Source organism: Sinocyclocheilus anshuiensis, unplaced genomic scaffold, assembly GCF_001515605.1.
Source record: "Sinocyclocheilus anshuiensis isolate Anshui unplaced genomic scaffold, SAMN03320099.WGS_v1.1 scaffold63, whole genome shotgun sequence".
Taxonomy (NCBI): domain Eukaryota; kingdom Metazoa; phylum Chordata; class Actinopteri; order Cypriniformes; family Cyprinidae; genus Sinocyclocheilus; species Sinocyclocheilus anshuiensis.
The window spans coordinates 2,835,401-2,861,806 of NW_015552625.1; the positions used below are offsets into that span (position 1 = coordinate 2,835,401).

Below are 26,406 nucleotides of genomic sequence, written 5' to 3' on the forward strand. Positions count from 1 at the left end.
CATTTTACACACACAGCATGCATTTAACATTTTAATATTATTAGTTATTGTTATCTGCCTCAGTGTTTACAGAACCACACCAAAGCCATGACCACAGAACCATGATACAAACCAAACTGTGAGAAATCTGAGCCGTCACACCCTAATAAGGACAATGAGGCCACTGTGTGCACTTCATCACAGTTATTTAGAGCCGTGCAAAGAAACTTAGGAGCTCATAGAAGTCATGAGCAATGAGGCCATCTCTACAATTTATAAAAACTAATAAATAAATAATGCATGTCTCACCTGCTGTGGGAGTTCACTGATGAGGTATTGTGCAAACTTCTGGAGTTGATCCCGCTGTAATCTGGACAGGGACTCTGACACAGGTGCTCGAAGACACACCGCAGAAGCCTATAAACAAACACATGCCAAGAGTCGCTGATATTTGAGGTTGACATTGGCTGACATACATAACTGAAATCAAGCTTCATTGCCTTTACTCCCACTCACTAGTGCAAACTAATCCAGGAGCAGGCTGCTCATTAGCAAACACTCTGTGCATTTCTAATGTGTCTGGAGGCTTTGATGCCTTCAGGTGGCTGTCCCAGTGTGAAGTCACCTGGTACTCTCCTCCAGCATGAGCAGAAAACCCCTCATTTGCAAATGGCCCATACATAATATATGAGCTCCAGATAGACACGCTTTGAGCCGATCAGAGCTAATTCTCTCTTTAGCTCATAGTGAGGTTATTAAAGAGAATGCGGAGAATCCCGTGGGGGCAGCATTGCGAGCTACTGGAGTGAAATGTGTTGGCTGTGTCTGGGAGATGGAGGATGGGGAGGAGATCAGGGTGGATGAAGGACGGAACTGGAGAACTGCACTGAGGAGGATAAGGAGGACGGAAACATTTAGGATTCCTGGACAACACCCCAGTACGGCTGAGTGCGGGATTAGCCACGTGGCTGAGAGTCTAACTCTATGAGAACTGTGAATTACTCAACAGTTTAACATAAAAAGAAAAATAAAAAAAAAATGAAGGGTGTGAATACTTTTTATAGGCACTGTATATATTAAGTGAAAAATATTAAGCATTTCTTCAATTTATTGTATCTGTACTACAATAAAAAAAAAAAATTCTAAACAGCCTTAAAGCAAAATGAAAATCAAAATAATTTCAAATTTGCTAAGTGTTAGCTTGTTTTTTTTCAGGGATCCGCTAGCACCCTCTTGCAATACCCAGTTTGAAAACCTCCATTGACCATTATGGCAGTGTTCATCCTGACAAAATGTGGGCACTGCGATATTGCAAATGGTTTTAGGTTTGGGTTCTTGCAATATTTGGCAAATATAAAAAGTGCCACCAAAAAATAAAACACAGGTGCATCTCAATAAATTACAATGTCGTGGAAAAGTTCATTTATTTCAGTAATTCAACTCAAATTGTGAAACTCGTGTATTAAATAAATTCAGTGAACACAACGACATTCTAATTTATTGAGATGCACCTGTACATGCATTAAGTCATTAAAACCAGCTCAAATACAACATTCCAGTAAAGGGTTGCCCTGTAATTACTCTGGTGGTGACTATTCCAAAACAGTTTAGGGGACATTATCTTCATTTTGGTCAAGATTAGGACCATTAATAATGTTTTTAACACAGTTAAAACTTAGAATGTTTTTAATGCAAGTTGCAACCAGTTTTTACCAGCACAATTAGGATGGTGGGATGTATTGATGCAAGTTTAGCTGTGAGGACAGTCTGACAGCTCACCACACATGAAAAAAACCTCACAAGCCCACTCAAATAGTTAAAGGGCACAGCGATGATAAAGAACGAGAGGCCTAATGACTGACACACACAGTTTATCACCAGTGCATGTCTCTCCAGCTACTAAATATATAATATCATAATACTGTCTGTTTGAGTTTAATGGCAGGTATCTTTCTTTTTGTCTTGTTCTACTAAAGATTAAGAAAAAGCAGGAATGCACTATACTTTATGACACTCTCTGTGATACTGTTGAGTAGGTGGGCTAAATGTCAAACTTGAAGCATTTGAACTTCAGGCTGTGATGTGAGGAAATGATAGGTAACCTCCTTCGACACCGGCCTCAACGCACAAAGCAGCAAATGAAGACATGCTATAGCAAAATTAAATCTTAAAATGTCAGTGTTTTACTGCAATAACTGTGTGGCTGATAAATGTCTCATAGCATAGCAGATCTAAGAATATACTGTTTATACAACTCACAATAGCAGAATAAACACTTGAGCTGTTCGCAACAGACAGGACTGCACAATAAGTGTAAGTGCATTAAAGTCATACATTCTCAAAGCTATTTGCCAAGAGACACCTATCCTACAAATATGGACAAGTGTCATATTGCAGACTAGGGCTGCACGATAAATCGCATGCGATATTTAATGCGCATCTTATCAGTAAAGCCGGTTCTGTAATCAGCGGTAAATCTCCATCACCTGCGGGCTTTCACTACCTAAAGAGTCTTATTCTACTTATTCTGTCCTTTTCCAAATTTACAACAACATTTACAAATTCAGTGGATGTCTAGCATCATTTACAAGAAACCAAACAGGAAAGCTTTGTATTTGTCATTTACAACCAAACTAAACATGCAAGAAAAATTTTATGCAAAATAAGTTTGTTATAATTTCCCCCAACGGCAGCAAACAGAAGACAAAGCCCACATGCAAATGCTAAACACCACCCACGGCCCTGGCCGCCAGGTCTATCTGACTGTGGCAGGCCCTCCTATGGGGGGTGGGATATCACAGCAGTGCAGATCCTTCCCTCCACCCTACTGACTCCACAAGGAGGCATCAAACCTAATCAAAAGCTTCTCAGTGCTCTCACGCCCACGGTCACTCCGAAAAGATAGAAACCTAGAGACAGATTGTGCATGTGCTGTATGTGAAATCCTCCCCACAGATATGTCCATCTGAACCAGGCCATTGTGCACATTAAAATGCATGTGTATATGTTCTTCTGAGACACAGAGAACTTTTGCCTTAAGTAATTGGTTTTTGTTAATGCATTCATTTTTTGAACCTTAAAGGGATACTCCACTCCAAAATGAAAATTGTCATTAATCACTTACCCCCATGTCGTTCCAAACCCCTAAAAGCTTCGTTCGTCTTTGAAACACAATTTAAGATATTTTGGATGAAAACCGGGAGGCTTGTGACTGTCCCATTGACTGCCAAGGAAATTACACTGTCAAGGTCCAGAAAAGTATGAAAGACATCGTCAGAATAGTCCATCTGCCATCAGTGGTTCAACCACAAAATAACCACTGAACGCAAGAAGCGTACGTTCTTCTGTGTCAGCCAGCGCTGCACGGATGCGCTGTTTTCGTTCAAATCAAAGCGTAAACACGTAGAAAACGTATCATTGTGTCGCGGCTGACACAGAATAGTGTATGCTGCTTGTGTTCAGTGGTCATTCTCCAAAATGGCGCTATGGTACAGAGATATAACAGAGGAGACGAATTGTTGAATAAAGTTATTTTTGTTTTCTTCACGTACAAAAAGTATTCTCGTCGCTTTACAACGTTACGGTTCAACCACTGATGGCAGATGGACTATTCTGACGATGTCTTTCATACTTTTCTGGACCTTGACAGTGTAATTTCCTTGGCAGTCAATGGGACAGTCACAAGCCTCCCGGTTTTCATCCAAAATATCTTAAATTGTGTTCCGAAGACGAACGAAGCTTTTAGGGGTTTGGAACGACATGGGGGTAAGTGATTAATTACAAAATTTTCATTTTGGGGTGGAGTATCCTTTTAAGCGAACATTTTCAACTACGCTACAAATGGATTTGCGGTGTTAGTTCATAAACGAGCATATTAAAATATGCTTTTCTATTTTAAGTTCTGTATTTTGCCGCAGACCAAATTCCATCCTCATTGTAAAGGTATTTTGCAGCAATGGCAGATTGTTTACTTCAAAGGTAATATAAGAAAAAATGCTACAGAAACACCAGAAAAACAATCAAAAATCTGTGTGTTAAGACAATTACTTTCATGACACTTATTAAAATTCCATTTTATTTTATAAAATAAACCAAATAAAATAATTTTACATTACATTAACAAAAAAATAACAAATAAAACGAAAATAAAACACTTGAAATCAATTTAATGCTACATTTAACAATGTACAATATGATTATATGATGATATTAATTTTCAGATTTGCTAAGAAATACTTAATGTTTTTAAAGATTAACTTTAAACGAGTGTTAGCATAATTCAAATGTATAAATAGGCTAAATGAAGCAATATCCAAATATATATTAGATATATAAATATCCAATTTCAATATCCCCAAAAAAAAAAACACCTAATACTGGCTAATAGTTGATATGCTACTGATATTCTGTGTATCCCTAAACAGAGGGCATAATGTACATCTAAAATCTCTTACATTGTGAATTCTGAAGAGGCAGAGGGCCACAACGTGGGCACACCATTTGGCTCCTGCTCCGCAGGTGCAGCTGCAGGAAGTGATGCGGCAGCGGTCAAACATTACAGCCACATTGTAGGCTCCTTTTGATTGGCCGGCCTGGGGCGACACTACTGTGGCACTGAGGTGGAAACCTGTTTGAGAAAGCAAAACGCTATCAGTCTGTGGTAACACATTTCAACTCAAAACTAGTTCACATTCTCCTTTCACTCTGGACAAAAATGTTTGTGAAATACAGCTGTGAAAACTTTTGCCTTTGTTGTTAGACTGATTATTCTGAAAACAGGCCATTTCTACATTTTTTGCATGCTATATAAAACAAGCAAAAATAAGAGCACACAGTATTATATTTGCACCCAATGCAAGGAGGTTTTGGGGGAAAATCGGGAAACATTAATGTTTAAAAGTCTGAGGGAGTTTGCTGACTGTAAGGCTGAATGATATAACAGCAATTGCACTGTACACAGACCATACAGGAAATGAAAGACATCTGAGATGGAGAGAGAGAGAGAGAGAAAGAGTCCAAATGTGTGTGTGGAGAGTTGAGGGTAGGGGGTTGGCCAAAAGCTTTTACCACTGGACAGCGGCCAGCGTTCCTCTGGCCAGTAAGAGCAGGGGTGGGGGTGGTGGGCAGTTTCAGCTTATAACTCCTGTTCCAAATTCAACGGGCCTCCTCAAGCCAACTCTACTACACCGCCTCTTTTTCTTTCAGTCTACCTGTTAGTGCCAAAAGCACCCTTCTATTCCTTTATTCCTGACCCACATTCTCCTGTCAGCTGTCCCGGCTAAAACAAAAGGCCCAAAGAATTTAATAATCAATCTTGATTTAAAAAAAAAAAAAAACAGTGTCTTTCTTTAATTTAGTGAATCACTGCCTGGGCCAATAAGCACATCATGACTGCAAATGTCACTGGGTTGTCACCAGTTACACATGAAAGAATATAATACTGGGTTGCATTTACAGTGATGTAAAATACATCACTGAAATCTCTCACTAAACTGATAATTTACCTCACATGCACCATGAACAATTAAGTGACTGAATGGTTCAACCTGACTCATATCCCAGCAGGCAATGCAGCAATTCTGTTGAATAGACTAATAAGCCTGCAGCAGCAACCAGGCAGTTTGGGCAGGTTGTGTAAAGGCTGATCCTTGGAGATTTAGCGTTGTATTGTTGTCACTATGAGGTTAAACAAAGTGCAGAGGGAAGGAGTTTTGGAAGCACTTCCCTTTTAGGTGCAGCCGGTCTGTGTCAGACCGTTCTGGCTCCACTCTGGTGAAGTGAGTGAGAACGTTTGATTTGGCGTTGATGGGCAGTTTGGGAGGTCAGTGCAGTGGGTGGTCACTGATTGGCCAGGGCAGTTAGAGGAGGATTTTTTTTTCTGGTTTTGAGGAAATTTTCAGTATCATATAATTGACCATAACCCCGCTAAAAATTTGCTAGCATACAGTAAACAGAAAGTGGTGAGCGAGACGCATAAATCAGAGGAACCAGGCACTTAGAGTGTTCAAGATGCAACCAAAACATGAAGTATGCTTCTGAAAAACAAGCTAGATGGACGGATTCTCAAAAGGCAAGATGATTAAACAGCAAGATCACTATTATTTTTAGAACTACTGACACATCTTACCCTGAAGCCTCTTGATTCATTTAATAACTCACTGCTAATCTTGAGCAAACATTTTTTTTTTATTTACTTTGATATGCAAAATTCTACATCAATGGATATATCCAGAGAGCAAGGTGAACAATATATTGTCAATAATATACAATGCAATTTCTTTTGTATGTCTCATTTATGAACATACAAATAAACGCAGATCAAATATATGCAAATTATCTATACCTACCGATATACACTTCCATTTAAATGTTTGGGTTCAGTACTTTTTTTTGTTATTTAAAATTCATCAAGGACACATTAAATTGATCAAAAGTGACAGTAATTACATTTATAATGTTACAAAAGATTTCTATTTCAAATAAATGCTGGGTTTTTTTTATTCAGCAAAGAATCCCAAAAAAATGTTTCCACAAAAATATTAAGACAACAACAGTTTTTAACACTGATAATAAGAAATGTTTCTTGAGCAGCAAATTAGCATGTTAGAATTATTCTGTCTGAAGATCACGTGACACTGAAGACTGAAGTAATGATGCTGAATATTTAACTTTTCATCACAGAAATAAATTCAATTTCAACATCATATAAATTGAAAACAGTTATTTTAAAATTGTAATATTTTACAATAGTACTATTTTTAATGTATTTTTGATCAAAAACACAGCCTTGTTGAACATAAGAGACTTCTTTCAAAAACATTTCTTTAAAAAAACGTACAGAATTGAAAGAGTTTAAGGTTATGTTTTATCCTTTTGTCTACACTCTATGGGCCATTTAAACACTCTGTGAATAATAAGCATGAAGGCAGACCCCTGGAGGGTGTGAGTGCGTGCGCGCAGGATAGGTCAGGCTTGGGCCAGCTGCATCATGATTTCCCTCTGCTGCTGTACGGCCCACTGCCTCCAACAACAGCATTCATTCACAGCCTGAGCTCAAATCACTCACACATACACTTATGTGCCATGCCTCTGGTTTTCTCTCAGGCCATATGAAGACATGGCACTTAACATGTACAGAGCGCACTAGAGCCAAAGACCAGCACCTCAGGGCTGAAATGACTCTTAACATAAGGAAGGCTTATTCTGAATGCTATTTTAAGATCTGCAACCTATAAAACTATTTTAAGTTTCATGTCGAAAGTGTTTAATACAGCAAAGCAACTTTCAGAAGCTTTTGCTCAAAAACACAGCACTTGTGGCATGGTAAATGTGGGATGTCTTTGATTTCTCACCTATCTGCAGAGGGTCTTTCACAGCCCTCACTCTATAGAGCTGCTCGCCACGCTGGAACTCATCAGGGCTGCCGTTGGCCAAACAGGAGTATAATCTGCAAGGACAGAGAGAAGAAAGATATTAAACAAAGCATTCACTAGGTCATCCGGTCATACTCAATCTTAAAGGGCATTCTGGTAACTCGCTGGTTAATCAGATTAATCGTAAAGGTAATCACAAGCATGTAATTCTGGAGACTCCAGGAAGGATGCAGTTTTGGAAAATGGTGGCGCTGGAGACTAAATGGTTCTTGATGGTTTTACATCTAATTCTTCACATTCATTCTTAAATCTTTTGCAGTTAACATGTGTCTTTTCTTCTCCACCTGTTTTTTCTGACCCTGCTGTCCCAGTGAGCATTTTGCTGTCCAATGGTCATATCTTTGCAATTTCTGTATTGCATTAGTTTTGAATATTTCTCATGGGGATTTAATCATTTTTGACTTTTCAGTCTGAGTTAAACCTCTTTTTTGGCTCATTTTATCTGTAAAAGAAAACATGCCTAATAATTCTGCACACCTGAATTTAAGGAGTTTTTAACTTCCAGCCTTCATGAAGTAGTAGCCTATATATCACTTATGAATGATTAAATACAAAATTAATAGTAGTTATTAAGATTGATGTGGTTTGGAATTGGTAAAATGTGCTTGGAAAAAAAAAATTATCATTAGAATATCAACGTGCCTAATAATTATGCATGTGGTGTATTAGCCATTACAAAACTTTCACCTGATATCCTCCTCATTCTCTGGGAAGCTCCAGTAGGCAATCCGCAATTGCAGCTGCTCAGGAACAGGAGGATAGACCTTTTCCACCACCTCAAATGGAATATGGAACGCCACCTGCTTGGCCGACAGCTCCACCAGAGGGATGACTTGTCCATCTAAGAAAAGAAGTGATATGAGTCACTGTTTTCGTTGCAGGTAAACGACATGCTCAAAGACTGAAACTAATGGCATCAATGGACATTCAGCAGCAATCTGAAGATGTGTTTACACCAAGAAAAATATTCAGTGCAAAAGTTCTGTGTGACAAATACTTTCATTTGAATTAATGGCTATCAAAGTGCTTATTCAGAAAGTCACTAAAAACAGCCATGCAGTAAATGTAACATTTACTTTTAAGGAGAGGTGATCTTATCTCTCTTCCATTGCACTGCAAAGAAAACTGGCCAACCAATAAGATTTTTGCTTTTGTACTGTTACAAAAAAGCTAAGACTATTAGATTACGTTTACGTCTTTCAGTATTTCAATTTCAACAATTCAATGCGTTACTTGCCATTTCTTTGTAATTATTTGTGAAATATACTAGCAATTTCTGACTAAAATGTATTTCAGTGAAAATCCTACACCTTTTTTTTTTTTTGCATGATACATAAAATGATGACTTGGTGGCACTCAAAAACGGACTATTTTACCAAGCGCCAACGAATATCAGACAATAAATCCAGAACCAGAACGAATCAACCAAATTTGCATGCTGGTGTGAACAGGCCTTGATCAGTAGGGTGATAAAATCACTACTTTCCAGTCACAGCCACTCTACATTAAACAATCAAAAATACTTGGCATTAAAGGCAAATAGCTGAACAATAGTCACATAGATGGCTGCAGTTCAAATGACTCCTTTTGAAACAGAGGGAACAAAACTGAGAAGTGAGGTTCAAGACCTCAGGCAACCTATTTTGTTGTAAACCAGACTGTTCATATACACTCAAGGCTAAACAGAGTGAAAACAGGACAGCTGCCAACATAGGATAAATGCTGTCCACTGAGAGGGGTGGGGGGTGGGGTTCAAGTTCCAGACAATGATAAGAGTGGTCAGGCTGTAAGAATGAAAAACACTCAGACTAAAAGACACTCCATCAAGAGCAACTGAATATTTGTGCCTACAGCCTAAAGTGAACTCAGGCACAGGTTTCAGTGGCAGTGCATATAACGAAACTTTATTTTCTACATTGAGCCGCAGGGCTGTAGTGATACTTATCTCATTAGATATTAGTAAGATCCATCTAAAATGAACACCAATATCGAGAGGTCATTGTCATAACAGGGCTTTAGGCAATGGGATTGTAATCCACTGCACTCGGTCACCTTAGAGCTGAAGCTCACATTACATTCAGGCAGACACTGCATTGATACACTGTCACTATAACACTATGGAGATCTCACATGAAGCCATGCTACATTTTTCAACACATTATATTATGACCACAATGCATGTCGTGCTTACTACCAACTTTAGACCCGACTAAGCGAGTATTATAGCACAGCCTTAAGTGTCTTTAACACACACTAAATCCACACTCTAGAATCATTCATTCAACAGACTCGGTCAATCACGCTGATTCATTCAGGAATTAAACAATTGACTGTGAGCAAGTCACCAAATCTTACTGATTTGTTCAAGAACACTGATTAAATCAGGAATGAAAAATCAGTTCGTTGCTTGAAGATGCTCAATGTTTTTTCTGCACATTTGGAACTTTTTTCATTTGCAAAACAAAAGCAAGAGCTTCCAGTAAACAAAAGCGCCTAAATTTGAAGATTCTTTTAAAACACAACATATATATTAGTCCTTTTGAAGTAAAATCAGCAGAGCTGTCCATTTACACAAAGTATGACCATTCTACTAAAAATGAGTCAAGTTGTGCATTGCTTTATCTAGGGTTAAATCAGACACCCTTAACCATAAAGGGCAACTGTCAAGTACTGTCAAAAGAATTAACTTTCACAAAAAAGTATGCCAACATGCAACTTAATATTTTACCATTATTGTTAACAATCTACCTACAACCTGGTATTTCGGCTGTCATGCAAAGCATTAAAATAAGTGTCATGATCAAATAGTAGACACAAACCACACCATTACCAGACACCCACGTAATCTAAAACCAACCGCCAAAAGATGAGACGCTAGAATATTTTGGAGACGAATTACCCAGACCACAAGCAGATGCAAGAGTACATTATAGACAGACAGTGGGAGTCAGAGAGACAACGACTTCACAGGAGACAGGTGACTCATTAAAGGCGCTGCCAACAAACAGCTGCTCAGCAACAAGATGTGTAGAAGTGCGAGTGAGATCCCAATGAATCAGGTGGCACACTCATAGCCAGTTCTGGCTGACTAAACCATGGTGACCAACAGAAGAGGAGTTAACACAGGCTGCGAGACAGCTTTGTCTTTTGTGAGGCTGTGAATAGGTGAGACAGTCTCTCATGAGCGGTCTGCCGTCCCACTGCTCCAAACTCCACCGCCCGCTGCCCAACAACCAGAGAACAAAGACACCCGGCTCACAGAGTGCTATATAAACAGCCACGTCTGAGCGATCGTGTTCCCTCAGTTCCATCGCCAAGAAAACGGGCACGTGAAATACCCGATTTACTTTTAGAACTGATTTAGACAAAAACCAGGGTGTCTCAAACTGGGCTGTGCAAGATCAGCAGCATTATGCAGATTGATCAAATGGGGCTTTTTTTGTTTAACCACAATCCTCTGCTCTGAGGCAGTGACCTGCACAAGACAAAGCTCTTTTTACAGCCCTCTGCTGCTTAACTCCACCCAACCCCCCACAACACTCACTCGCTCTCAATCTAAACACCACACAAGGCCTCCCTTTCCAAACTCCCTTAACTCATCCAACAAATGCTACACACTCCGCTCACGGATCTGCAGCCGCACAGATCTCGGTCTTCACGACTGACAACTCTCTCTACACATGCACAGCACGGGGCTTTTGGTGGGCCGGAGTTTCAGCAGTAATATGGAGTGACTGACCAAAGTTGTTTCAAACATAATTTTAACACATCACAGTTGTGCTGCAATATCCAAGTTCTAGACTTACATATATATATATATATATTAAAATATCTTCTTTTGTGTTTTACAGTAGGAAATAAATCATATGTTTGGAACAATATGAAGGTGAGTAAATGACTGAATTTTCATTTGCAGATTAACTGTCCTTGTAACTTTACTTTTGCCCTCCTAGTATAGAATATATATATTTATTTAATGCCATGTCAGCATCAAAGGCTATTTTCATGGCAAAAACACGCACAGATCTCGGTCTTCACGACTGACAACTCTCTCTACACATGCACAGCACGGGGCTTTTGGTGGGCCGGAGTTTCAGCAGTAATATGGAGTGACTGACCAAAGTTGTTTCAAACATAATTTTAACACATCACAGTTGTGCTGCAATATCCAAGTTCTAGACTTACAACTTATAAAGGAATAAAATTGAAGGATACTGCAAAAAAAAATTTTCATAGAGAGAATTTTAAGTTAAAAATGAACTAAAAAAAAAAGTTATTTTGAACAATGTTGAGGTTAAAACAACATTGGATCCCATTGACTTTCATGGTTTGGACAGAATATATATATATAATGGCAAAAACAATTTAAAAAATACAAGTACAACAAATACAATAAAAACCAGCAAACAAACAAACAAGACTTTTTACATTACTTTTGCCCTCCTAAGACATTTTACTCACCTGTGACGTTCAAGTCAAAATTGATTCACACTGAAAATTTATTTTATGAAAGGAAAAAAAGTTAATAAATGCAGATGCAATAACACATTCTAATAATGAATATATCAATCATTTAAGGACTTAAGCAAAATGGGTCTCCTTTCCTGGTTAATTTTAATCACTTTTGGTATTTCCTGATATCTCACATACTTTTAAAGCAACTTCTTATTATTCTGCTATTAGTTAATGGATGATGTGCATTTTAAAGAAACCCCTTTACCTTAATTCATATTTCACAAATAAATCACCATTATGTCTGTAACAGTCAATATGGACTCACTTTGCAAAACCATTGCAACAAATCCATTCATTGACAGATGCAAACCAATTTGCTGTTGCACTACAGGTTTTTATGAAAGTGATGTAGTGGTTTTAGTTGCCATCACATCCAAGAGGCATTTTACACAATTTAACCTTATCATAGTGGGTCGTACTAATATATATATATTTTAATGAAGTTGCACATAAATTATATATTATAATAATGAAATATATTACTTGTGTCCCCACTAATGCAACTTGTACCAAAACAAGTAAACCTATAACTCCAGTACAAGGTTAACTAATTTGTCCACATAGGCCCACGTATGGAAGAACAGTTAAACTTGGTAGTTTTTTTTAAACATGCAGATCACATGACATTGTTGCCCACAAGTTAAGAATACAACCCGAGGTCAAAGGTGCAGCCATGCCAAGGCACGGTGTGCTCACATTACAATGACAGCACCTAAACCACTTCACAGCACATGAAGACAATCTTCCATTACCTTTAATCTTCACAGTGGGTGAATTTGGGCCGGCAGACTGTTTCCTCCATCCTCTCCAGTTCTGGCAGAGACTTTCCGCCTCTGATATGAACGAGCACAGGGAGTCCTCCTCAAAACGGTCCGAATCTTCAAAGGAGAACCTCTCTCCGTCTTCCCACTCAGCGAACATCAGTTCCATCACATCTGCTGTGTGGAGACCTGAAAGCTTCAACTGAACGTGCCTCTGCGCTTCTGTTGTTTTGAGAGAGTGACACTTGCTCAGGGGGAGGGGAAACTCACACGCAACCCAAACACTGTGTGAGGGGCCCTGCAAAGTCCCTCAAGAAAGCCTGTGTTTCTTGAAAATATGTATTTAGGGTGTCAAATGAAGGATTTGCACATGACTGCAGTGCAGTTAAGTGAAATTAATCCATGCTTTTAGACCCCAACTGCTGGAGACACTCAGGTGTCTAGTTCTTCAGAAAAGTGACACAACCCATAGCTAAAATTTCATAAACCTATACACTTCTCAATTTTTTAAACCTAAATAAGTGTTATCTTACATTGTCAAGTGTGGACTTACAAGACAAAAACGCTCCAGAAATGTATCATCAGACATTTGTTGAGGTTTAAATCTTATGAAATAAGATTTTGAAATAAATAAGCCCCTCTCCAGTGGTCTGACTGACCTTAAGTTTTCAAACTACATAGCAAGTGGTGTTAATTGACAGCAACTGTAGCGACTCACTTAGTTAGTAAAGTTCAGGGCGTTTTAGCAAGCATGAGTTTTTTTCACTAAAATTCTCATTTAAACCCCCTCTCCTCTGTTTGTCCTATCAGCTGAGCCTCGAGTCCCACAGCTGCTCTACGGCTAACAAAACAAGAGAGCGCTGAAGAAAGACCAGCTCCCCAAGTACTCCTAATGACCCTCCGCGGGTTTATTTCTCTTAAACAAGGCCATATCACAATAATAACCCTGTGTTAACCCAAAACAACCCCGGTACGATTGTTTTTTATTTCGATCGAGGTAGCTCTGCTAACTCCGAAAGGCTAGTCGGTTAGCCTGCTAGCTTTCCGGCTAGCCCGAAACCACAAACACTTCAAAAACTGTCAAAATAAGCGCTGACACGAGCTGTGCTTATGTCCTTAAAACTATCCAGACGGAATAACGCTGTTTTGATGTTTTGGCACAAAAGCCTTGGTCCCTAATCCGAGTCTTGTCGATCCACTGGTTACCCAAAACAAACGACTCGCCAGTGCTTTTATCTCAGCATTGTGCCTCTATGTGGGCTTACGTTACAGGAAAATAAGACGACTAAAATGCCGATTTGACCCCTCGACCAGGACAAACGTGCATCCGTGGAAAACATAATAAATTGTTTTTATGCCACCTCTAGCTGCCTCATATGTGTCTTCTCCTTTGTGTGTAAAAGCTTGTCATCCGCTTGTCTGCATGTGCCACCGGCCGGTTCTTTTCTAGTCCTCCGTCGTTTCTAAGCAGCCAGCGCTCTCTGGGTCCAAAATGTCTTTTTAAGCCGACAATTTGGAGTCGCGCTCCCCCTGTTCTCTCTGTCCCGTGCCCCCTCCTCTCCTCTGCTCGGGAAGATGAAGATGGCTCTCCAGCATCAGCTGATCCGCACTTCCGCTCGACATTAAAGCCAGACAAACACTAGTCTCTCGTTTCAATGCATTTTGTCTTGTATAACACATTATGTGGCAGTTATCTGTTCATGGGTATGTAGGTCTGGTACTAAATCATAAACCATTTAGAATGCATTTCAATTGTTTGATTTACCGTAATACTTCAGTATCAACCGCTGAATATTGTGCAACAGATTGCCAAGAGTGTCTCGGATTGATTTGGGATATTACATTCAAATAGCCTACATTAATAACAATTAATAAATGCAAGATGGTGACTTGGATAGAGGTTCTTTGATCTTTGAGCGATGCAAGCAAGAGTTTAATGTTGTTGGTATTACACAAATAGTGGATTTTGTTTAACCCTTTCATACCCAGTGTCCATTCCCGTGGACATCACTTGTGTGTGTAGTATGTGTGTTTTAAAATTTGGTGCCACCTAAACTGAAGGTTTATGTTTGATTACATAATAGTAATTACAAATCTATGAGTGCACTTTTAACAAATGCTTTTTTACAAATGCTTTTTTAACAAAACAATATTCCACAGACAAATAATTCATAATTCTAAATCGGTTTATGTTACAATAAATAACTGTTCAAATTAAGTCTAGAGGTGAAATTGGCAGGATAAATCATACTATCACAATGGAAATATAATCAAAATATACTATATATATATATCTTCTGCTTTGTCTTCTGGTTGCTGCTCGTGTGGGACTCACTAAGTCCCAGGGCCAGCCTCGACTACAGCCATGTCTTCACTTTGCATCTGGGAGAAAATTTGCATTCATCCCTATTGAAGAGCTTTACTACCACTGAACGTCACTGTGGGTACCAAGCACTTCTCTCTGTGCTCCTCCTCTAGCAACACCAGAACATTTTGGATGCGTTTGGATCCGAAATGATTGACTTGCTCTCATGAGACCAGAGTATGGATTCCCAGAGGTCTCTATTTTGTAAATATGGGCCCTGGAGAGTTTATTGTGCTTTGGCTTCAGTAGGTAATTCTAGTGGTGACAACAACCATGTATGTCACTTCTGCAGGCTGCGTCATACTCTGTGAGATAAAGTGTCACTCTTTTCATAGCTTTTGCCGGCTCGGAGACTTGCATGTTATTTCTCCTGCTCTTTTTCTAGCAAAAATTCACTCATCACTAAATGAAAACTTAAAGTGAAGACCTGATTATTTCAGGAGCCTTATCACAAGTCCATTGTTTTTGAATGTTGGTGCTACTTCTGCTATATTTTCACACTTAAAACAATAATTTAGTATTCCTCTTGTACCATTGTCCTCTTTTATGCTAAGAAATAAGTCACCGGGCAGTTCTCTCCCAAGTGGTTCCACTGCTGCCAGCATTAAGTCTGAGTATGATTCAGTGGGCTATATAACACTTTTAATTGTCAATAAATTACTTGTCTTTAAAAGTTTTGGTTCAATATACTTACCTGTTGAACGGAGTTATCTGTTTTTGCAAATGAACTCTTCACACACTCACTCACACACTCACTCACACACTCACTCACACTCTCACACACTCTCACACACTCTCACACACTCTCACACACACACACACACACACACACACACACACACAATGTCCACATTAAAGGACAGTCATAATATATTTGCAAAACTGATCTTTTTTTCCAAGTCATATATTTAGAGAGAGAGAGAGAGCGAGAGAGACAGACAGATGTAGTTAATACGGTCAATGACGATTTTCAACATTTAATACAATCACAATGTGTTGGAAATACATTATTAATATCATGATGCCAGAATATTACGCTACATTTCTGATTGACTTGTTTTTGCTTTCCCAACACCATTTTGCAGAACAAAAAAATAATGAGGAGACAAGGCCATGCGTTCAAATAAGTTTATCTCATTTTCCATCTTGGTGTCTAAACATCTGAATATTCACAGTTTTGCTAAACCAGTTTTTAACCAAAGCTAAATATGGCATATTAGCAGCCATTGCATTTTTCCATAATTACATCAAGGTTTCTGTTTGGGATTGATTAATAACAGACTGTTAATAGAATGTTAGGAACCAAAGCGTCTACATCATTTGAACCATTTGGACTACGTGGAATACTAATTGTGTAAACTTGACTAATTACTAAAGTGATCTTCTCCTTCCTGTCTATGCCTAATTTCAGTATTTCTTGATTGGGACACCCAACTGGAACAAAACAGCACCACTGTTATAGCTCAATTCATTAATCAAAGCAAGAAACAATGAATTTATAAGCCTATGTCTTCTTGTTATGTAAATAAATACAACAGTAAACCTGAATAAACACCTGTCTACAGAAAAGGCTGAACACTGCAGGAAGCAAATGCAACATAACATCACTCAGCAGCAGATTCTGACCATGTGTGAAATAACTGTGCGTAGTTCAAGTTTAAACACTTTAGTTTAAGGACCAATTCTCACTATTAACTAGGAACACGGTGATGGAAAAAATATGAAACATATTTCAATGCTTTTGGCAATAATTTGCAAAACTTCTGCATTCTTTCACAAAAAGTGAAAATTGTGTTCTCCCAAGAACCTTTGCATTCGTTTGCTAAAACATTAAATCTATAGTTTTCCCTCCATCATAGTATTTCCATGACCAGTTTTATGTCCACTCACAAAATGCAAAGTTTCTTGGGGAACATAAGAATTTTGCAAGAAACACAAACGTTCAGCAAGCAAATGCAATGTTTCACAAGGAAACGTAAAACTTTGCAAAAAAACAAATGTTTGGCAAGCACATGCAAAGTTTCAAAGGGAAACATAAGCAGTTTGCAAGTCAAACTTAAAGCATTGATATATAATTTTGGCTCTCATTTTTGTCCATCACCATATCCCCCCCATAGAGACTCCATAATATCCAGCCGATTAACAGTCCAATACTTCATATCACTGATATTATCACATTATCTGTTGGGTAGGAGCTTGAGAAAAAAAGTGGACATTGTTATATGTATAAATAAACTGAACATACTATTTTCTGACACTGGTTTTCTGCCAAATTAAATTAAAAGCTCAATAATGGTAGTCGTACCCTATACACCTACAACAAGAGTACAAATAACCAACATACAAGTGGAATGTTGATGAATCTTTACATACAAGCATGCCGTTCCTTATCTTAATTAAATCACAAAACTAGAAAAAACAAAAACCCAAAAATAAAATAACACGTTTAAGTGCAAAATGTGAACTGATTTAAGAACCTGATCCAGAAGAGCCAGACCAGAACACAGACCTCCCACAGATGCTCCATTTATATGGCATGCAGATTAGTGCAAAATGACTTATTTACAGAGGCGAAGACCTTTCAATCCCGGAAAACTCCGCTCACTTAATGCAGCTGTCCCTCAAAAACAGTGGCTTCATGTTCTTGTGCATATTCACGAACGCTTCAAGTGTACAGAAATGGAACTGAAATGGCATGGTGCAAGTAGTAAAATGTGCAACACATAAAACAGGATCAAACCAGCTTTAAACCTAATGGCCAGCTGGTGATCCCTTCATAGGCATTACATAACATATATTTTATACAATGCGGTAAGTTGGTTTTAATGTTACCACTGTAACATCAGGCTCTGCCAGTGCTGTGGGTGACTTTTTCTATCCACTTCAGGAACCGGCCGACCAGTGTGTACACACCGGGATAGGTGGGGTCACCACAACCGTGACCCCAGGAGATGATTCCTGTGAGCATCCAGTGGCCAGCCTCACCCTGGCACACTAGTGGCCCCCCACTGTCACCCTGACAGCTGTCCACACGGCGATGGTTCGACAAACTGCCGGCACACAACATGCGGCTGGTGAAGCGACTGCCGTAGCGTTTTTTACACTTCCAGGAGGGCAGTAACGGAACCCAGGCTTGCAGCAGTGTTCGGGAATACTCAGAGTCTAATACAAGATACAAGAAGAGAACGAAAAATTAGCGCCTATAAGAACTTTTTATTTTAAAACACCTTTTTGAAGTATGTAAATATTATATAAAATATACACTGCCATTCAAAAGTTTTTGTTTTCAGAAATGTAACTTTTTTTAAAGAATGTGTTAAATTGTTAAAGTATAGACATTTATAAACTAAAGACATAATGTTACAAAGGATTTCTATTTCAAATAAATGGTGTTCTTTTGAACTTTAGTAATCAAATAATCCTGAAAAAATGTATCACTGTGTACACAAAAATGTTTTCAACACAGATAAGAAGAATAAATGTTACTTCAGCACCAAATCAGCATATTAGAATGATTTCTGAAGGATCATGTGACACTGAAGACTGGAGTAATGACTGTTGAAAATTTTGCTTTGCCATCACAGGAATAACTAACATTTAAAAATAAAAAAATAAAGTTTTTTTTTTTAATTGTAATAATTTCACAATATTACTGGTTTTACTGTATTTTTGGTCAAATAAATACAGTTTTGGTGAATATAACACTTTAAAAAAATCTCACCGACCCCTCACTTTTGAACAGTACTGTATTTAAATTTTAACAATATAATTTTTGCATATGTATTTGCAAAATTATTTGGTTTGCAAATGTTATTTTACTCATTTTGTTTGTAAATAATAATACTTATTTTTATTGCTTTTTACCCAGAATTATTAGCTTAGGTCTTCCATTCCAATAGGAAACTATTAGCCATCATAAGTGTGTTCAGAAATGTATTTCTCTAAATATGTGAGTTTGCAGTACCTGTAATTCCCCATCCGGTGATAACACAGGCGATAGGCCTCTTGCCCCTCCTGTTGCTCTGAGGCGGAAGGCAAACTGCATTAGTGTGTGGGTTAAAGGCCACACAATTCCCATCTGTGCCCTTCAGCTTCAGTAAGGCAATATCATACTCCCAGCCCTGGCTGTGGTACTTTCCGTGGATCACGATGCGCTCAGGAGAGAGAGTGCGCTCAAAGTCGTCCCTCTCCTCTGTGTGGTAGTCGCCGAGCCGCAGCACATAACGGGACGGGTCTGAACCAAACCTGAAAAAAAGAGATGTTCATGCACAGCATGTGTTTTAATTGCCAAACTGTCATTTATAACAGACATTGTAACAAAGTAAAGTGTTTGTCATTCTCCGTAGAGCCACTAGATGTCAGCAGAGTCTCTCTCTCACCTCTTGAAGCAATGAGCAGCAGTAATGACCCAACAGGAATTGATGAGAGTCGCCCCACAAAGTGGATGGGTGCCTTTCAATTGAGACCTAAGCCACAAAGATACTTGCCACGGCCAGTCTCCCCTACATAACAGTCACAGATGGTCAATAAACAATAAAAACAGAGATTAATAAATATAATGCACGTTACAATGCTAGTGAACAAATAAACCCTAATGTTCATTACCGTAGAGACTTGTCTCCTCCAATGATCCTTCTTCTGCGCCTTTGTGTGTTGGGTCTCAAACCACATTCCTGCTTGTTCATGCTTCTGTACTTTATGGGTTCAGTGGTGTAGTCACAGATGACTCCTGCATCCTCACTGTGCCTGCAATCATGGGCGTCCGGGCCTACAGCTGAACACTTACCCAATGAAGCCTCTGTCCCAACACACTTCACATTATCCAGATGGATGGGTCCCTGACCCTCACCGAAATAAGCCATGGAGCGGGCCTTCGAGACCCCGCTGAAATTGAAAAGGGGAAAGAGGAACAAATAAGTAACTGACAATGTTAGGATGTGTCTTTATCTTCTTTGAACACATGAAACATGCTTACACAAATCCTAGCTGTCTGCAGACCACTCCAGAATTGATGTCATTCCAACCATCATCACACACACTGCCCCACTGGCCATTAATAAACACCTCTACGCGGCCCTCCTTACGGCTCTCGCCATCCACCAGCCTCACCAGGGGACCTGGAACCACAGCATAACTAGAAACAGCACAGAAAAGATGGACCTCTATATACCTGGATAAGCAGTGAATTATATGATTGAGAATACAAAAGTTGCAGTGTAAATTCCTTGTCTTTTTTAAAGGGTGATGTTATGCAAAATTATATTCCCCAGAGATATTTAATAGACTAAGGATGCTTTTATGGGCTCTCTTATTATTCAGTGCTAGAATTTGGTGCCTAGTTAGAAATGACAGAAAACAGCTTTATTATTACATATCACATTATACTGTTAAAATTAAAAATGTCAATTTAAACAGTGGTTTTCAACCAGAAGGCCGGGACCCACTAGGAGGCCTCAGCAAACCTCTAAAGCCCTAAACACACTGCACGATTTTTGGCTGTCCCAGATGAAAGATTGACAATCTTGGCGATTTCTGTGATCGGGGCTCCTAATCGGTGCTCTTATGTCGTACAATGAGAGAGGTTCAAAGACAGCTGTTGTCACGGTCTTGCGACCAAAGATATCCTACGATACAACATGATCATCGCACAGTGTGTTTGCTGCTACGATCCACATTTACTGACCAACCAATAAAAATGTGACATGAAATCAACGCGACATGTCGCTAAAACATAAAACTGCTTACCTCAAGCTCTTATCCCTTCCTCTTTCACTGCTTCCACTTTTTTTCAGCACACATAAAAAATACAACTGCTAAAATGTGATTTATCATGCTCTTTTTGTTTACCACTAGCACATGCTGATGACGTTTTTTCTTCTGTAGTAACATGCATCGTATCGTAGGTGTCATCATCGTACATGTCGTAGCCAAGTTTATTAGATCCATGTCGCACAGTGTGACATGCAGTGATCTTATAGGATTGCTAAAATCATGCAGTGTGTTTTGGGCTTAAGAGGGCCTCAAGATGGATAAAATTAAGACAAAACAAGCTTTAAATATGTAAAAAAATCAAGTAAGCTGACATTTCTTATCTTAATTTGTTCCCTTAACATCTGCCCTTTTTATTTATAACCATGGTTCTCATGTCTTGAGAAACCTGGATGTACGAGAGAATTTTAAAAGTTTGATTTCTAGACCTGGAAATGTCATGTCAACTGACAAAATCTTAAGAAGTCATGAAAAGTTTTATAGTTATGTTAAGATCAAAAATATTTTATTAGGTAGAAATTGCTATTTCTGAGTAAATAATCATTTTAAAATTCCTGTAAATTACAAATGACTGTCATGGAAATAAAATTGCTAATGAAAAGTGTAAACCCTGTAGAACACTAAGCTATTGGATTTTTTTGTTTGTTTGTTTTTTGTAATTATGGATTATCTTAATTGTAATTGTTTTATTTAATTATTTTAATATATTGCCGCTCCCACTTTCTGAAAATAAAAAAGGTTGGAAATAAGCAGTTTTGTCAATACAGCAGGTTCACCAAAAATACCTTGGGGGTCCTTTAAGTATTCAGATATTGCCTTTGACTGTGAGAGCCTTGGAGTCAAAAAAATTGAGGACCACTGCTTTAGATTTGCTGTTTGTCACAGAGCAACAAATCCCTTTCTGATAAGTGCAATCATTTTTACACCATGTCTTAACCATATTCATCATCATACATGTTTTTTATAAGCTACAAATAAGTATGCATTTCATTATATATATATATAATGCATGTATAAGCATGTCAGTACAATAAAATACGTTTTCTAGTATCCAATTTGTTTTGGAGGGCTCTTAAAAATGTAAAGTGGACTTGTTTCTTAACATCTGGTTCGGATATCGGTAACATCTGTTACTTTTGATGATGATAACAACACTAATAAAAGTTTTTACATGGACTTTACTCACCTGTGGCAGGAGCCACTTCAGGGATCTCATTGTTCTGTCCTTCTCTTTCACAGCGTATGCCCACGTCCTCACTGTGAGAGCAGTCATGCTGCCCCCACTGACCATGAGCACAGACCAGCAGAGAGCTCTCTCCCCCTTCACAAGTCACCTCATCCAGCAGGATCATCCCTGTACCCTCTCCATACACCCCATCTGGAGCCACCTCAGCTCGCCCTCTGTTGGACAAATAGCAGTATTGCAGTAACAGAGCAGAAAGCTAAATGAAACAAACTTCCCGGTCTCCTCCTTGTCAAACTTGAAATGTACTTTTTTTAATTACTTCAAAGTAGCACATTATATGCTTACATTCAAGAATTATGTTATCAACCAGTCCAAAAATACAGCTTACCGATAACCCAGCTGTCGACACACCACCTGGGCTTGACGTCCGTTCCAGTTGTCATCACACACTGTGCCCCATTCTCCAGCGTGATAAACCTCAAGGCGTCCTTCCCATGGGCTATCAGCTCCTACTAGACGCAACACTCCATCTACAGCAGCATTAACATGTCTACGTTTAATCAATGCACTTACACACACAAATAAAATGGCAATAAAAGGGTTTTTAGTCTTTGAATTACTTTAAATGTGTTTTCATAAAGACAGTTGAGACAGCTCGTGTCACAGTCTGTGTCATCTTCACCTGTAAACGGGTTGCACGAGACTCCAGCATCCTCCATGTGATCACAGTTGTGCTGGCCCCAGGGCGCATGAGGGCATTCCTCCAAAGACAGCTCATTTCCTGTGCAATGCACTCCATCCAACACGATAGGCCCAGTGCCCTGCCCAAAGTGCGCCCATGTCCATGCCTTTGGTACACCGCTGAAAACAAACACACGCCTGTGATTCATTCCCATATCAAAACAGTTAAGATACACTGCCATTTAAAAGTTTGGGGTCGGTAAGATATTTTGAAAGACGTCTCTTATGCTCACCAAGGCTGCATTTAAAAATGTCATTTATTCCTATGATGGCAAAGTTGAATCTCATTACTCCAGTCTTCAGTGTCACATGATCCTTCAAAATCATTTTAATATGCTAATTTGGTGCTTAAAACTTCAATGTGGAAAACAGTTCAAGGAAACCATGATACATTTTATTACAGGGTTCTGTGATGAATAAAAAGTTTAATATAATGCATCCTTGCTAAATAAAAGGATTAACTTCTTTAAAACCTTACTGACTCCAATCTTTTGAATAGCAGTGTACATTTAAGATCATAACAAGGAGGAATAGAGGTATAAAGGAATATTAGTTTATTTACCTAAATTTGCAATGATACTTACATTGCAAAAGTCGGGGAAGTCGTGGCCTAATGGTTAGAGAGTCGGACTCATAACCCAAAGGTTGTGGGTTCGAGTCTCATACCGGCAGGGATTGTAGGTGGGGGGAGTGAATGTACAGCGCTCTCTCCCACCTTCAATACCACGACTGAGGTGCCCTTGAGCAAGGCACCGAACCCCCGACTGCTCCCCGGGCGCCGCAGCATAAATGGCTGCCCACTGCTCCGGGTGTGTGTTCACGGTTTGTGTGTGTTCACTGCTGTGTGTGTGCACTTTGGATGGGTAAATGCAGAGCACTAATTCCGAGTATGGGTCACCATACTTGGCCACATGTCACGTCACTAAAAGCATTCAAAATCAGGACTGATGTACTGAAAAGTGTATGTTACACGGATAGTGAAGGGTAAAATCAGTTGCTTTCTATCCCACTGCATATTCATGGAGCTAATCCCTGCACCCAGTGTTCGAACTATACCTTTGGGGGGGATCGTGCCTCAAAAGGGGGCTTACAATGAATTACAAAGATACATAACAGCTACAAGTGTATGCACTACTTGCTTTATGCAAGCACTATATAGGATAAATCACTATACAGGATTGACCCTATTATACATGTCTTATTAAGGGGAGCCGAGCTCCCCCGTAGTTCGCACACTGCCTGCACCCCATCAATCATTCATACACTCCATCCACTCATCTATATTAATAGTTCACTTGCTGTGCTAGTGTGTGCGTTTGTGTGTGTAAAAAGGACAGTCCTTATAGTCAGCACTGATTCGTGCATGGCATTATCAGTGTTTCCCAGCTCTTGTAAATGCTTTTAGTCAAATCATTTGTGCAAAGCGTTTCTAAATGTTGCTAAACAAAAACAGCTGATGATGATACAAAAGCTTTCAAGCAACATTAGAAGATCTTGCAATAGATCAATGTGCAGATCCTTGTACTAATGCTATAAGACAGGGGTTTTTCAAATGGAAAGCCACAACACATTTATTGAATTTGATATTACTGCAGTTTCATTCTTTCTGGTCTAAAATCAAATATTTCATAACAGTATTTTACATAAAAAAATGCAATCTGTTTTTTATTTCAACTTTTTTTCTTACACAGTGCAAATTTATACACAGCTCATATTTGGAGGTCCTTGGCATTGCAAAAAAAAAAGTGCAAAATAGGACATACATATGATGACATTTCTTACCCCAGTCCCAACTGTCGGCAAACCACTTCAGCATCAATATCATCCCATTCATCATCACAGATAGTACCCCACCTCCCGTTATGGTACACCTCCACGCGCCCCTCGAAATCCTCAAGGCCTCCCACGAGCCTCAGGGGGGCACCATTGCCTAAACAAAACAAAAGTCCAATCAATCGATATTTCATTCATTTATTCACTGCGGTGGAGGATGCATAGGACAAAATAATTAGTGTAATATTTCACACTTCTTGAGAGCAGAAGCTTAAAACTCTTCTATATGCTTCAGTAGAGAATCCCTTTTACAAGACATAGGTCTTCCACATATGGCATAATGCTTTGAAGCATGTATGTGTGTATGGTAAAGGATGGGGACATGTGTAAGGACTCTTGGCAAAGCCTCAGCACTCTCAGATTGCTTTCTGCTTCCTAAAGTTTCTGTGTGAATAATTCACAGCTCTCTCTAAATATACCTGACCCTGTTCTAGCAAACTGTCCCATTACAACAGGCACACTGTTTATGACCCTATTTCTGTCTCTCATGAATTCTGTCTTCATTTAGCTTCACAGAAGGCCTTTCCACACTATAACACTGTTGAAAATATAGTTGTAAGAGCTATATAGTTGTAAGAAACTTGCATTTCTTATATATATATATATATATATATATATACACACACATATACATATAAATGCATGTTAAAGTTATTAAGTATGTAATGTAATGTGTAAGTAATTTGTTTTAAAAAATATATACTGTTCATAACTTTGGGGTCCCTTTTTTTTTAACGCAAGGATACATTTAATTAATCAAAAGTTGACAGTAAATCCATTTCTTATGTTATAAAATATTACCATTTCAAAGAAATTCTATTATTTTTGTTCATAAAAGACACACAAACATACAAAATTAGTGACCCCAAAGTTATGAACAATATATATTATTCAACACACATTACTTACACATTACATTACATACTTAATAACTTTAACTTACATATATTTGTATAACTCTCATAAATAAATATACATATATGTTCATAACTTTGGGGTCACTATTTTCTTTTTTTTTATTAATACTTTTTTTTAGCAAGGATGCATTTACAGTAATTGATCAAAATCGACAGTAAAGGCATTTCTAATGTTATAAATGATTACTATTTGAAATAAATTCTATTCTTTTTGTTCATAAAAGAATCCTATTCACAATCATATTAATCAGTTCAAATGTATTCAACACTCATAATCATAAAAAAGGTTATTTAGCAGCAAATCATCATATTAGAATGATTCATCATGTCTAATTCATCAATGAGGATCATGTGACACTAAAGACTATTGTTACAGACCCTGCCCTGGAGGTCCACTCAACAGATGAGAAATGGTCTTTTTCAATAAAAAAGTGAGAGAGACAAGAGTTTGCTGTTAATCAGGCAGTCCTCTGTGTTGTCAGAAGATGCCCAGGGTCGCCACGGCAACCCAAGCTCTCAACTGTCACCCAGAACTTAGAAAATGCAGCTTAGTTTGTGTGCAAATACACTCATCATACATCTTGATGTAGTGAAAAATATTATAAAATACATGTAAATACTATACATGTGCAAACAACAACTAATATATACAGTATATACAAATACCACAAAATTCTTGTGACCCAAATTCAATGTGGGTGGGGTCACACTATAATAATAATAGCCCACTCAAATTAAACAAACTTACCCTCAGGTACTGCACACACCACTCCGGCCTCATTTCCATGGTTACAGTCACCGGAGACATATTTCCTGCTCCGGCACTTCAGAAGAGAATCTTCATTGCCATGGCAACCAAGACGTTCAAAGTGAAAGAGACCAGATCCGGGTCCGAAATAGGAATGCC

General features: G+C 38.6%; 2 protein-coding genes across 7 annotated transcripts in view; both read right to left on the bottom strand.

The window, feature by feature from the left end:
- Positions 1-14,270, bottom strand: part of LOC107666425 (zinc finger SWIM domain-containing protein 8-like) — a 40,535-nt gene extending 26,265 nt beyond the window's left edge. For all 6 annotated transcript variants that reach the window (XM_016457702.1, XM_016457701.1, XM_016457700.1 and 3 more), the window contains exons 1-5: positions 12,680-14,270; positions 8,100-8,253; positions 7,332-7,426; positions 4,434-4,606; positions 289-396 (exon numbers count right to left, since the gene is read on the bottom strand). In XM_016457702.1, coding sequence (XP_016313188.1) covers positions 289-396; positions 4,434-4,606; positions 7,332-7,426; positions 8,100-8,253; positions 12,680-12,857 — 708 coding nt within the window. In that variant the 5' untranslated portion in view covers positions 12,858-14,270. The remainder of the gene's footprint in view (positions 1-288; positions 397-4,433; positions 4,607-7,331; positions 7,427-8,099; positions 8,254-12,679) is intronic.
- Positions 14,271-16,054: 1,784 nt separating this feature from the next.
- The window catches only part of LOC107666551 (neurotrypsin), a 22,481-nt gene continuing 12,129 nt past the window's right edge, over positions 16,055-26,406 (bottom strand). The window contains exons 6-15 of the mRNA XM_016457948.1: positions 26,248-26,406; positions 24,532-24,679; positions 22,691-22,869; positions 22,397-22,538; positions 22,009-22,223; positions 20,029-20,170; positions 19,659-19,937; positions 19,433-19,555; positions 19,018-19,298; positions 16,055-18,215 (exon numbers count right to left, since the gene is read on the bottom strand). Of these exons, the coding sequence (XP_016313434.1) occupies positions 17,896-18,215; positions 19,018-19,298; positions 19,433-19,555; positions 19,659-19,937; positions 20,029-20,170; positions 22,009-22,223; positions 22,397-22,538; positions 22,691-22,869; positions 24,532-24,679; positions 26,248-26,406 (1,988 nt within the window). The 3' untranslated portion in view covers positions 16,055-17,895. The remainder of the gene's footprint in view (positions 18,216-19,017; positions 19,299-19,432; positions 19,556-19,658; positions 19,938-20,028; positions 20,171-22,008; positions 22,224-22,396; positions 22,539-22,690; positions 22,870-24,531; positions 24,680-26,247) is intronic.